Source organism: Archocentrus centrarchus, chromosome 21 (assembly GCF_007364275.1).
Source record: "Archocentrus centrarchus isolate MPI-CPG fArcCen1 chromosome 21, fArcCen1, whole genome shotgun sequence".
In the NCBI taxonomy this organism is placed as follows: Eukaryota; Metazoa; Chordata; class Actinopteri; order Cichliformes; family Cichlidae; genus Archocentrus; species Archocentrus centrarchus.
In genome coordinates, this window is record NC_044366.1 from 1,314,866 (window position 1) to 1,329,409 (window position 14,544).

Genomic DNA, 14,544 nt, shown 5'->3' on the forward strand with positions numbered 1-14,544 from the left:
ACCCACGCCCCCTTCACACCTGGGCACATGTGTTCAAGCACATGATCAATAGAGGGTCATAACCACCTCCAGGGGACTACGCCCACAGGGGTTTAAATACCTGGGTCTCTCCACCATTTGGTTGAGAACTGAAGAAGCCTTTCGGATGAGAGGTGAAACGTCTTCAAGAAACAAAAAAAAAAAAAAAAGAAGTCCAGTCGCCTTTTTTCAAGCTCCAGAGACTACTATGACCTGGATAACTGAGAATCTACACAGACATATTTGTCCCTGTTAGACTTTTACCTTCTCAGAGGATGGTGGGCAGATGGTGTGCTGATGATGGAGGACAGGAAATCAAACCTGTGAACAGCTGCAGGTATGTACAGCGACCAGAGCCGGAGCTCGAGGCCCGAGGAGGTGTCCTCTAACTGGGAGTGCTCAGGGTTTGGTTTTCATTGTTGTTCTGGTGACGTTGTTTCATGTTTGGGTAATTTTAGTTTTCTCAGTGCTCCCGCTGTCTCATATCCTGTTTTATTTTGTAATTCCTGTGACTGTTTCCTGCTGTGTCCCGTTCCCCAGTTCATGCTCTGAGAATTTATGTCTGTGCTTCTCTTTGGCAAAGGCTCTGATTTTGTTCCTGTTTAATATTTCATACACAGAATTCTTCAGGCACAAAAATCATGTCGATTGATTGATCTTCAGGATCGTTTTCTTGATGGACCCATTTGATGAGGTCGCACCGTATAAGCTATTAATAATCTGATCCAGGAAACATGTTTGTATGGTTCCTGTTTTGCTCTGAGGGTCATTCCCTGAGAACATGTTGGCTCAAACGTTCCCATAATGACTCCGGGGCTGCTAATCTGCACACACTGCTAAAACAACTAGAACTAGGATCAACTAGAAACATACTGATTTACTCTGGAAAACATACAAACTGGAATGATGGGCAGATTTTGGGAACAGTGGAAATATAAACAGATGAAAATGAACAATGCGAGGCGCTCTGAAAAGGCAGGAAGGAAAACAAACAGGAAAAAGAACATTTTAAAGCACAGCTGATAACAGCTGATTTTATGATTATAGATGTATGTACATGTTGATGTTTGGGAACATTTCTGAGCACATTCAGTGATAATATCTCAGAGTCCAGATTCAATGAGAAACCTCGTTAACAAAGACGATGGATGAGCTGTTACAGGAGCTGTAGACAGCATGACGAAGCACCGCCGGCCTCAGAAATATAAAATATGACCTTTGACCTTTCTGGAGAAATTCTTCAGCATGCAGCATAATAATGTTTTGAGAAGTGGCTTTGCTGCTTCCTCTTCTTCAGTGTGAGATTTGCATCATGAGACTGAAAGAAAGCAGAAATATGAGAACTGGAAGCTCCGCTTTAACGTGAGTCACAGCCTGACGGTCAGCGCTCCGAGGATGAGGATGCAGGGAAACGTCACCACCGTCATCACCGGCTGAGAATACAGCGCTGATGATGACGACGAAGCTCAGCAGCAGCTGGATGGGGAACGACGGCACTCTTTGTGGTTTTGGTGTAATTTGTGTGTTTTTATGTGTTTATTTGGAAAGTGCATGTTTTCACTTTAATCTGCAGTTCCATCCATGTACTGTAGATAAATGATGGCATGAGCTCCCCTGACATGAGTCCTCCCAGCAGCAGCAGCAGCAGCAGCAGCAGCAGCAGCAGCAGCTCTGCCATTGGACCAGAGTGCCGTTAACCTTGCAGTGGATGAGAGCATGAACGGGACCAGCAGGAGTGGAAGTGGGTATACTTGCAGCTTTTATTCTAAGCTATGCTGCTTCCTACCCTTTATTTTAAAGCTTTAGTTACTTTTTATTTTGCAGATTTGTATTATTATGCAGCAGTAGATCAGTAACTATGATCAATAATGTGTGTATATATGATCATTGTTGCATGTTTGGTCATAAATATCAGATACTGCAGATATCCTCTGATCCACCTTCATCAGGCAGAAACAACAAACTGTGCACTATGACCCAGAGGGACATCCAGCAGAGGTCACAGGTCAAAGTGTTCTGGATACAACAGGGAGGAAAGATGAACTGCTGATATGGATTCTTTTTATTATGTCTCCAGTTAAAGATATGAGCAGTGTGCTCGTGCTGGCTGCAGATATCAAACGTTCCTGTGGTGAGCGTCGTGGTTGCAAAACTAAACCGTCTAAAGTGGGAAGTAAAGTGGGAAGTAGGCTCATTTACTGTGTACACGGCACAAAGAGCCACACAGACCTCTGAGCCTCAGCATTTGCATCCAGCCTCTCCCAAAGACCTCACTCTCCACCTGCAACAGGAACACTTCATGCTGGTTTGCAGCCCCACCTTCATACCTGCAGCTGATAAAATCATGTTTGTCTCAGGTCTCTGTTTGCATGTTTGCACGTCTCTTCTCCTTCCTGCTGTGGTCTGTTCACTGTAGCTCTGACAGTTCACAGCAGTGTTACCACTGAACCCTTTAACTGGGAAATCACATGATGACAGAGAGAGTTTTACATCCTCACTGCGTACGACTTTGGATACTGTGGCTCCTTTGAAAAGGAAAGCTTCAAATCAGAAGTGCCTGACTCCGTGGTATAATTCACAAACGCACAGCTTAAAGCAGATAACCCGAAAGCTGGAGAGGGAATGGCGTCGGGATCAGGTGACCCTGAACCCTCCCTTAGTTATGCTGCTATAGGCCCAGGCTGCTGCGGGGTTCCCATGATGCACTGTTTCTTTTCATTCACCTCTTTTCACTCTGTTTATACCCCACTCTGTATTTAATCATGAATTATTATTAATCTCTGTCTCTCCCCCCTCACAGCAGATGACCCCCCCCCCTCCCTGAGCCTGGTTCTTCTGGAGGTTTCTTCCTGTTAAAGGGAGTTTTTCCTTCCCACTGTCACCAAGTGCTGCTCATAGGGGGTCGTTTAGACTGTTGGGGTTTCTCTGTATTATTGTAGGGTCTTTACCCACAATAAAAAGCGCCCTGAGGTGACTGTTTGTTGTGATTTGTTGCTATATAAATAAAATTGAATTGATGATATGCAATGCATTTCTAACTGTGGCTCAGACTGTGGTGGTGAGGCAGTGACAGTCTGTGGATCCTGTTTTCAGTTCAGTTTTCTACCACAAAAAGTTTAATGCTGACGCTCCGTCTGCAGAAGAGTTTCAGAAGCAGAAAGTGAGGATCAGGACAGACTGCTGTCAGCATCACTGTTTATCTGAAACTCATTTTAAAATGTCATTATTTACACAAACCAATGGGCTCAGTGTTTAACTCCAGAGTCACACGTGCAGGTATCTATTATTTTATTTCCAAAGAAATGAACGAGATGCTGTAATGACATATTTAGGATCAAAGCATCAATAATTGGAAAGACTTCTTTGAACAGTCTAGTAGGAGCTCTACAGAGCTCTGACTCTTTGTAGTAGGTGTGATTAAAGTGGACTAGAAAGACAGACCATCTTTCCTCCATATTAGTCTCTCTTCTCTGGGTACCTGAACCCTTCAATTCGTCGTCCCAGCTTCAGACAGCTGGCCCACATCTGGACAACACAACACTTACCAGTGCTGTAAGATTAGGCTCAGATGTGTCCACCAATAAGCTGCATGTGTAACCCCCCCTCACTGATAAGGTTCCTTCCTGAGCTCACACATTCCTTTTTCCTGTTCAGAGGAGGAAAAAGTACTGACATTCTGTGCTTAAGTAGAAGTACACGTGCTTGTGTTAAAAACTACTTTGGTAAAAGCTGAAGTACTGGTTCAACTTCTTTACTTAAGTAAAAGTAAAAAAGGACTCTGAGTAATGAAGTATTTGTACTTCGTTACTTCCCGACTCTGTTCCTGTTCATATTCATATCTGCTTTCCAGAATGAGAGCAGCTTTATTGTTCTATTTCAGCCTGCTTTGGTCATGAAGGACCTTCAGGTGGAAGGTTGTGACATCAGCTGGATCACATGATTTACAGCCACAGCGAGTGCTGACAGAACACTGCGATCCTGTGCTGTGATGAATTTGTCTGATTTCTGCCTCTGTAGTCAAAGACTGATCTTGTCTGTGGATGGTGGAGCCGACACTTCTTTCTAACAGGGACCATATCCATGAATGAAGATTGCAGTAAACACAGCAGAGTGAGCACAGGCTCATTTGCAGCTGTAGTCTGTAGCTTTATGACATTTGATTTTATTTTGAGCAATTATCACTGTTTCTGGGCTGGGCTGTTTCTCTGCAGAGCTGAAATAAAGTCAGAGTGCTGCAAACATCAGTGCAGATTTAGAGGAGACAAAAAGCAAAGACTGAAGTTTTATTTGGACTAAAACGAATGCTGATGCAAACTTGATCAGCCTGTCTGTTTACATGTTGAAGGAAGGAGTGGCTCCAGCAGTTCCTTTTATGTGTGATGAGTAAAACAGATTCACAGCAGTTTCCTGGACCTTGTAATGAACGTGGACAAATACTGGAGGAACTAACTGAACTGCACCCACCAAAGCAGAGACTGTCTGAACAGGTAGGCTGAGAATTCTTTGAGCTTGGTGGTACTGCAGCAGGTTTTTAGAACCATCCACAGTTTTTTAGATCATAATTATTTAAAAATATGAAGCAGTTAAAGTCAGACAGTGACAGAGCAACAAAAGGTGGACTTAAGACACACACAGGTGTTATTATAATGGTCTAATATAATGAAAATATGAGGCTACACACTAGAAAAACAGGATCTTCAGACACATCCAGCCGTCCCACAGTAACATGCAGTTTATTATAAAATTATAACTTTATGAGTTTTATTTTAATGAGCCTGAAACCTACAGAAAGTTAATAATACAGTAATGTATGTAACACACAGGAGTGGAGTTACGATATAAAATGATCAAACCTGTAAGTTCTTAACTCCTCTTTGATGTTTTCAACTGGAAAAAAAAATGAAAGTAATCTAATGATCCGATAAATTAAAGTTAATAACAGCCTCATAACAACACCTGGACCTGCTCAACAAAGTCTCAGCTGCAGCTCAACCAAACCCGATGAAACAGAATGATGCAGAGCAAATTAAACTCAGATCTAGGTGGTGTTCGTGCTGTCGATAACCTAGCCTAGCCGGAAATAGCTCCAGCTGCTCTCTTATACCCAAACGCTCTGAGACGGAAGCAGTGGCATAAAGGCATGTGACAGAGGTGTGGTTACTCAACAAGAGCAAAACCGATGGCAAAGAAACGTTTTTGTCCCCTTTTTTTTCTCCTCTTTGGTAGGTATTATCACTCTGTTGCACCTTTACTTTCATAAATCCCTGCTTGAACGAGACGAGTGAGACGATGATTCAGTTGTTTAGCTTGTGATTTTTTCAGGGTCATGTGGCTGGCTGCTAGCTCATTATTAGCTGCCTGAGGCCTATGGTTCTATCGTATATATATATGAATGAAGAAACACTGCTGATGTTTCCACAGCACTACAGTGTATGTAATGATAGTAAATTAGATTATAAAAGCAAAGGATCAGAGTCTCTAAAGCTAAATACACATACATACATTATTAATTCATAATTCATCATTGGTTCAATGAAATTTGCTTGATGCAACATACAACTCTGTACCTGCATCTATTAAATTTGTCTATTAACATTATTAAAATAATCAGAATGAAATAATCATAACTCACTGGAATTAAAACTTGTTTTAGTTTGTTTAAAAGACAGCAGAGTAATGGCACTGATGCCTGGTCATCCAATATTTCAACAGTATATTACGAGCTAAGTCACATACAGTAATTAAACATAATACAATATTACCTTCAAAGAGATGATGGGAACATACGATGTGATTAATTTCAGCACTATAATATAGTAATAGTATTCTAATATGGTAAAGCAAAAACATATTACCTTATTATGGAGGTTACTATATGAAAATTCTAATCACCATTTTATTGCTAGCAGGTCATCATATTGTTACCAGTATATTACTATAGTATTACTAATTGGGTTTGTAATATTACTTTAATCTATAACAACTGCTGGTACAGATATTACTTGGTTATTACTTTGGCAATTAAATGGTAATAATTTTCCATTTCCATATTGTTTCTTGTTTCGACTGTATTACTACATTATTACTGAGCTATAACAAAAAGTTGTTGTTGAACATTTTTATTCATCCATCCATTTTCTTCCTATTTCTTACTGAAACCTGGCAGCAGATTTTTTTTGTCCCTCATCAAACTTTGCCCAGGTGGTTATTCCTTCATTAGCCAGCCTCAGACACCCAAAGTGGATGGAAGTGGATTATTCCATGAGAATGAGAAGACAAAGAATTCCCCATTTAAGTGACATACATTCAGAATTATATTGCTCAAGACATTGGATCTTGATGAATGAAGGGTTTAAGTTGAAAATCTTTGCTGACATATCAGGGTTCTAGCCAGAAGTGTGGTGGTGGTGGTGGGGTTTCCCAAGCAAGCTCTGAGCAATGCTGAAGCATATGAAAAGACGTGGTACGAGCGCTGTGTGTACACAAAACACGGCGTTGGATTTCAGTTTTCTGGGCTATCTCCAAAAGTCGAAAAGTCATCTCTAGTCATCAGAGAAAGTTGCTAAGTTTGTCGCTTTTTTCCAAAAAGCGACACCAAAAAATCAAATTTAAATTAGGGGTGGGACTTTAATGCATTAATTTCGATTAATTAATTACAGGGAAATTAACGAATTAAAATTTTTAACGCATTTAATCGCACTTTGCACCCTGGAACGTTTCTCAGTGCACGAGTTCCAGGCATACAGATTATATCGACGCACGATGTCAAAAATTCAGGACCGCATCCTTCGAAGGATCCGGCCCATGTAGACCGCAAAGACCGGAAGTGAGCAGCTAGCCTTCATATCAGCGTCACCTCTGTGTAGCTCATGTCGCCAAGCAGCCGTGAGTGCTGGTTAAATGGAGAACGAACTTTTTCTCCTTTTTGTGGTTTATTTTAATTCTTTTATTGAAAACAAGCTGTTAAAACAAGCATAACACATTTCAACATCAAGGAATACAGCTGAGCTAATGATTAATTTCCAACTATATTAAGTGAGACATTAATATTGACTAAAACTATCCAGTTATGATGCTGAACTTTAATGTCAGGAGTTTCCGCCCTTCGTTGGTCTGTGTAGCAGACTGGTGGGAAAATAAACTAAATTTTGAAGTTTAGGCTTATGTATATTGATTCATTCATCAACCAAACTTAAATTAATATTTATCATGTCAAATATTGAAATGTGATTAAAATGCGATTAATTAATTACAAAGCTCCTAATTAATTAGATTAATTTTTTTAATCGAGTCCCACCCCTAATTTAAATATTTTCCCGTAATATTTGAGCAGTCTGTTTACATATGTTCCCAATAAAGGCCCTTTGCTTTTCTCCAAAGCACAGGATCAAGACTTTGGGGTTATCACAGAGGACCTCAGAGGCTTAACATGACACCCTGACTCTAACCCCAGATGGGCTGAAGGAGACCTGGTGGATGTTAAGGGGTTAACGTCTGCGTTCTGTAACCTGTAGCAAAGCTCTTTGTTCAAACTGAATCTTTGGTCTCTTTCATTGCAGTTTTCTGTGGGCTCCGACTGTCATCAGGCGCCTCTGAAACAAATGGAACTGTAGGAGCACCGTTGGTCTGGCAGTGCAAACTCAATGAACCGTTTGCTCCAGAGAAAATTAGCATATACTGGCAGGACCAAAATGATATTGAATCACTCCACTATTACAAAAATGGGAAGGAGAATCTGGACCATCAAAGTCTGTCATTTAAAAACAGAACCAGAATCTTCCCTAAAGAGTTACCTTCTGGAAACTTGTCCCTCCTCATCGATCCGCTGATGCTAAAAGATGACCAGAAGTCCCTCAAAGTTGTGGTCATTACAGACAGCATCAGGTCCATCTGTCAATCCATCATACATGTGGCAGGTTTGTATAGGTCTCATTTTAGGGCAAATTGATCAAATCTGAAATGTTATAGATCATCTTCATATATGTTTACCACATTTCCAGCATCGTTTAAGGAGCCAATCATTGAGATCAGCCAAACAGAGATGACAGCAACATGCACAACAAAGGGGGGCTTCCCCAAACCTGCACTGTCATGGAGCTCCGTGAACCATGAGGGACATGAACGTACACTAGAACCACCTGATGTTCAGACCTCTGAGATCCAAGAGGGAGACGGCACCTACACCATCATCAGCACAGCCGGCATCCCGGGGTCAAAGAAAGTGACCTGCAGCATTTACAATCCGACTTCAAATCAGACTGTGAGAGCAGCCGAGGACGTACCTGCAGGTACTCAGAGGATCACATCTGATCTAATCGATATCCAATGTCACATCAAAGACTGGACAAATCTGAAAAAAGGTTTTTCTCTCTGTTTATGATTCACAGCTGTCAGTCACAGCTGCACTCTGCTAAATATTTCCATGACACATTCCCCCAAAGAAGCCATTATTTTTCCTTTGTAAAGTGCCAGTTTGTCCAATCATATGCAGGATCACGGTCACGAGGTAAATCATAAGACACTGAGGAATTCCAAATCCCTAAATTTGGATTGGAAAAAATTCCAGAAGAATGAAATCAGCTGTTGAAATAAGTAAACTTTCACAGTATTTTTAAATAGCGTTATCATCCATTACTGTTACATCATTCATAGCTGAGTTATTTATGTACACCAGATTTATTGAAGCTAAAATTGATGACTTTACAATCACACTGGCACAGATGTATTTAAACAGGAGGAGATCTTAAAATAAAGTCAGTATCTTTTAGGAAAAGTTGTGGCCTCTTCTGCCCTGATTTGTGTTTGTGTAACAACACTTACATGTGAAAACCTGTGCTGGGGCTAAATTTAAAATCCACACCAATCGCTTCCTGAACATTTTCTGTACTAAAATTCTGTGAAGAGTTGTTCACTTCTACAGCAGTTCATAAAAACTGAGTCTGTTACTCTGTCTTATTCATAGATGAAGCCCTGCCTCTGTATGCAAAGGTTGTCATTGCAGTACTCATAGTACTTGTAGTACTCGCAGTAGGAATTGGCTACCAAAGATGTAAGTAAGTTCCTGAATGTTTCTCTTTTACCTTTTTAGCAGACATAATTATCCAGTTTCTTGTTGAGTAATAATGACCTTAAATACTGCAGAGAGGATTACAGACAGATGTTAGAATTATATAGACATCATCAGGATTTTAATTTACTTGGTTGAAACATAACTCCATTCAGAAGAGTCCCGGCTTCTATGGCGGCTTTGTGAGCATTTTTAGAATAGAATAGAATAGAATTGTCCCTTTATTGTCATTATACAGGATGTACAATGAGATTGTAGATTTCATTCTAGATCAAGTCAAGTCAAGTCAAGTCAAGTCAAGTTTATTTATAAAGCACATTTAAAACGACGTTGACCAAAGTGCTGTACAAGATCTGTAACCCCAAGGACTATACTAAATAAAAATAAAAATATATAAATAAATAAATAAAATAATAAAATAAAAATAAATAAATAAAAACATTAAGAACAATAAATAACATAAGAAAATTAAAAATTAAAACGTTTAAAACAAGTACCATAAAATACCATAAAACAATCATCTAAAAGGAGGTAGCACTGCAGCCAAATGCCAAGGAAAAGAAATGTGTTTTTAATAGAGATTTAAATGTGTGTATCGTCTGAGCTGTGCGGATATGGAGAGGTAGATCGTTCCATAGCTTTGGTGCTGCTGCTGCAAAAGCTCGATCACCTCTCTGTTTTAGTCTAGTTTTAGGCCTCTGTAAGAGCAGCTGGTTCGATGACCTCAGAGCTCTTACAGGGGTGTGACAGTGAAGCAGCTCAGACAGATACAAAGGTGCCAGTCCGTTTAAGGCTTTAAAAGTAAGCAATAAAATCTTAAAATCGATTCTAAAACGGACAGGGAGCCAGTGAAGGGATGACAGGACTGGGGTAATGTGTTCATGCTTTTTTAAACCGGTTAAAAGACGAGCTGCCGCATTCTGGACTACCTGCAGGCGGCGCACAGATGATTGATCTATGCCAAAGTACAGAGAATTACAGTAGTCCAGGCGGGAAGTAATAAAAGCATGAATAACTTTTTCCAGGTCCTGCTGCGGGAGATAAGGTTTTACCTTGGCAATGACTCTGAGTTGGTAAAAACTGATTTTGGTAACAGCACTTACTTGCTTCTCCATTTTAAAACTACTATCTAAAATGACACCCAGATTTTTCACAGCATCACGACAGTGAGGAGCCAAATGACTCGGAGTGCCAGAGGAGTAGCTTGAGGGGTCAAATTTACCAAAGCATATGACCTCGGTTTTGCTTTCATTAAGATTTAGGAAATTGTTTCTCATCCAGGACTTGATGTCACTGAGACAGTTCAGCAGGGGTTCCCATGGATCTCTGCTGTTCAGTTTGATGGGCATATACACCTGGATGTCGTCAGCAAAACAGTGGAAACAAATATTATGTTTCCTAAAAATCGACCCTAGAGGCAACATATACAATGAGAAAAGAATTGGGCCCAGAATGGACCCCTGAGGCACTCCACAAGAAAGCTTTGCTGTGGTAGAAAAACAGTTTCCTAGATGGACAGAGAAACTTCTATCAGTAAGATAAGATCTGAACCAAGTCAGAACCGTGCCTTTAATGCCAATTTCATGTTCTAGGCGGGATAGAAGGATCTCGTGGTCCACAGTGTCAAAGGCAGCTGACAGATCTAGAAGTACTAAAACTGCAGGACTACCAGAGTCCACAGTTAAAAGCAGATCGTTAAAAACTCTTAAAAGAGCCGTCTCTGTGCTGTGACGCATTCTAAAACCTGACTGAAACTTTTCCCACATTCCATGTTCACTTAAAAATGCTTGAAGTTGCTTAAAAACAACTTTTTCAAGAACCTTGGATAAAAATGGTAATTTAGAAATTGGTCTGTAATTTGAAAGAACATCAGGGTCAAGGTTCTTCTTCTTGATTAGAGGCTGTACAACTGCATGTTTAAAGGCAGCTGGAACACAACCAGATGCAAGCGCACTGTTAATCAGAGCGAGGATAGTTGGTCCCACTGAATCAAAAGCCTCTTTAAAAAGGCGAGACGGAACACAGTCTGTGGGAGAGTTTACAGGTCTCATATTTTGAATCACCTCCTTTAGTGTGGAGAGTGTGACAGGCTCAAACTGCTCAAAGACAGCTCTGCTGGGAGGAGGTGCAGATGAGTCTGTTTCAGGCTGAGGTGATGAAGGCCTGAGGGCAGAAATTTTTTCCACAAAAAATTTCTTAAAGTTTTCGCACAGTGCAGGACAGACCTTGGCTTGGTTCACATTACAGCGAGGATCAGCGAGTGAATTAAAAACACTAAAAAGAAAATGAGGCCTGTGACTGTTACTTGAAACAATGTTAGAGAAATAAACAGACTTTGCATATTTTACTGCTTTCTGGTATTTCAATAAACAGTTACGCAGGATCTCTAAGGAGACATGGAGCTTATCCTTTTTCCACCTTCTCTCAGCGCGTCTGCACTCACGTCTGAGAGCGCGGGTTGTCTCATCCAGCCAGGGCTGGGAGGAAGGTTTGGTGCGTTTGGTTGTAAAAGGGGCAATACAGTCCAGTACAGCAGTGCAAGCAGATATAAAAGAGTTAGTGAAGTCCTCGGTATTCAGGCTCAAGCAAAAATCCAAATTGCTTAAGTCAGAGTTTTTAAAAGCAGCTGCAAAATCAGCAGCGCATGAAGAGTTAACCAAGCGCACACGACGTGTAGAGGATACTCTATTTATCCCAGAGCTGGGGAGCGCTGCTGTAAATAAAACAGGAAAATGGTCCGATATACCACAGTCACGTATCCCTGTGATGCAGACTCTAAGTCCGTAAGACAACACCAGATCCAGTGTGTGACCTTTTTCATGAGTGGGACCACACACGAGTTGTGTTAAGTTAAAAGAGTCAATAAGCGAGGCAAATTCTTTAACCAGCGGACCACTCTCACAACACACATGAATATTAAAGTCGCCAACAATTAAAATACGGTCATATTTTAGTATGAGACCCGTCAGCAAGTCAGCAAAGTCACCGATGAAGTCCTTCGTGCACTTCGGTGGTCGGTAAATCACCGCGCAGAGCACCGAGGGGGAAGAGTTTATCTCCAACAGCTGCAGTTCAAAGCTGGAGTACAGGTCTGCCGAGACCTGACGACAGCGAAAACTGCATTTAAATATTGAAGCAAGTCCTCCACCTTTTCCAGAGATCCGCGGGGAGCTGAAGAAAGAACAGCCGGGAGGTAAAAGTTCGGAAAAAGGTGCAGACTCACCAGCATGAAGCCACGTCTCAGTCACAAACATAAAATCCAACTGCTGTGCGATGAAAAAGTCATTGAGAAGGAAAGTTTTGTTGGCTAACGATCTAGCATTTAGTAGGGCCATTCGGATGACCAGATCCTTGTTAGCTGAGGCCGGGGCCCGCTTCAACAGGCGAAGGTTAGCATGGTTTACGCCGCCTCCACGATCCCGCATCCTGCGCCAGGACGAGGGACGCCGAGTCTCCAGGATGACAGGTGGGACAATCGGCCTGATCCAGCGACGCCCGAAATCCACAGGCAGCCCAACAGCCTTGAGGCGGCAAAGACCACCATCCAGGGGGTAATGAACAGACAAACCTAGGAGTCTCAGGTAAGTTTTGACCCGCACCGCGATACCTCCCCGCTTTCCGCGTCTCCTCTGGCGTTTGTTGGGGACCGGAGCACTGGGCAGCCGGCGCAAATTCTCAGGTACATCCGATAGGTGTGGAGGAAAAATCGTTGAGTTTTTCTTTACAGTATATGCTGGTACCAAAACAAACTGGAGGTTTAGAAGTGTCTGCCGATCGTAGGTGATCAAAGCGGAGACATCTGGGCAGATGACTACCAGGAACAGAGCGACAGCAAACAATACACAGAACAGCTGACGGCAGGCCGTACACAGTGGCGCCATCTTGGAACTGCTCAGGAAGACTCAGGAAGAGAGCAGTGCACTGAGCTCCTGGAGACAAAACCATCCTGACCCACCACCAGCTGAAGATCCTTCCAATGATGTTTTACTAGCCGAGAATGGAGGTGCGTATTACTGCTGTACAGGGAGGAGGGTGGTGCTTCACACTGGGTAACCAGCAATGGTAGTATTTGGGATGATGCACCTCGGAAAACTCAACTATTACCTGTTGGATCCTGGCTCAGCTGGAGCATACAACCATCAGACAATAATGCTGTGTGCAGTAGAGCAGCTGAACCATCACAGTTCACAATAAAGCAAGAAGTAAACCTACTCTGCAGGGCTCGAGCAGGTTTTTATTTATTGTGCCTGGCATGCAAGCACTAATAATGTGTAATTATGTATGTGTATTTTCTAAAACATGAAACTAAACACAGCCACGAACGTCTCTGCTTTGTGTCAGTATTTTTGTTGTAAAGACGTTTACACATGTTGTACACTGCACTGTTGTATTTAATGCAGGAACTTTTTCCTTTGATTTCAGGTACAAAGAGCCACAGAGAAAGCCCAGGACCACAGTTTCAGTTCTGAGTTTCACTGGCAGGTCCTGGCACACACCTGCTACTGAGACAACCTGACTAGAAATTAAAGGCTGCAAGATTCAGAGTGAAACCAACCTGCAGACTGTTCAGATCAGGGCTGGCAAACTCAAGCACAGGACGAACACAACTGCAAACACGGTCTGAGTCAGGGGCCGAACAGGATTAAAATGTATTGAACATCTAAAACTGAGAATATTTTAACCGGCAGTATGAATCTGAATGGCCAGAAAACAGCAAAGTTTTCCTCAACACATAAAATATAAAATTATATTTCTCTTCAAAAATAACATCAGGAGAAATGAGAATATTTCAAGCTGATGAAAATTTGCAATTTTTTCAGGTTAAAACTGTGATGTGAATTCCTGTGCTTCACAGTCAGAAAAAAAAAACACTTTATAAACTGCAGTGTGTGTGTATGTGTGAACCACTGACCTGCTCTGATTTTTTTTTTGTTTTTTTGGCAACATGAAGATAAGTGGCATTAATTTCCTTTTTGCATCTGCGCCTCTTGCAGGTGCACCAGTTTTCACTGTGTCATATGTGTGATCATATGGTCCTGTCCCTGAAGCTGCAGGTTTAACACATTAAGATGCTTCATTGTGTCGCAGAGAAAGGCCGACTCACACAGACACCTTTCACCCCGGAGCCCTGCTGAGACTCAGACTTCCTCAGGTAGTTCATCACCTGTGTGATCAGGCATGTCACCAAATTCAGAAGCTGTTTCCTCCAGAAAGACTGAAACTACCACTGATTTCAACCATTGCCCCTTTGCATTGTGGGATTTGTAGTATAAGTGGTGGGAGCACTTTTTATCCACGGGACATTAATAATAGCTTTATGAAATCATCTCATGGGCCGTATAAATTATATCGTGGGACACATCTGGCCTTGAGTTTGACACACGTGGTTTAGAGAACAGCTTTAGTGTCTCAGCTCTGGTAAAACTGTTTTGTTTTGTATGACTGGTGCTATATAAATA

The 14,544-nt window shown here is 41.6% G+C and overlaps 1 protein-coding gene across 2 annotated transcripts; it reads left to right on the forward strand.

Moving 5' to 3' along the window:
• The first annotated feature begins 5,137 nt into the window (after positions 1-5,137).
• LOC115801074 (ICOS ligand-like) lies at positions 5,138-14,492 on the forward strand. Of its 2 annotated transcripts, none has more exons than XM_030758777.1 (5): positions 5,138-5,240; positions 7,578-7,934; positions 8,019-8,306; positions 8,981-9,071; positions 13,508-14,492. In XM_030758777.1, exons 1-5 carry the CDS (start codon positions 5,198-5,200, stop codon positions 13,599-13,601), a joined length of 873 nt encoding a protein of 290 aa, XP_030614637.1. In that variant the 5' UTR covers positions 5,138-5,197; the 3' UTR covers positions 13,602-14,492. The 2 variants fall into 2 exon arrangements, with proteins under 2 accessions (XP_030614637.1, XP_030614638.1); XM_030758778.1 differs by having other exon boundaries at positions 8,981-9,067.
• The last annotated feature ends 52 nt before the right edge of the window (positions 14,493-14,544 follow it).

Excerpts from the sequence above, each read along its gene's own strand:
- LOC115801074 (XM_030758777.1), top strand. The coding sequence starts at position 5,198 with ATGGCAAAGAAACGTTTTTGTCCCCTTTTTTTTCTCCTCTTTG. Across the intron at positions 8,307-8,980 it reads AGCCGAGGACGTACCTGCAG|ATGAAGCCCTGCCTCTGTAT; the intron begins GTACTCAGAGGA and ends TCTTATTCATAG. Across the intron at positions 9,072-13,507 it reads ATTGGCTACCAAAGATGTAA|GTACAAAGAGCCACAGAGAA; the intron begins GTAAGTTCCTGA and ends CTTTGATTTCAG.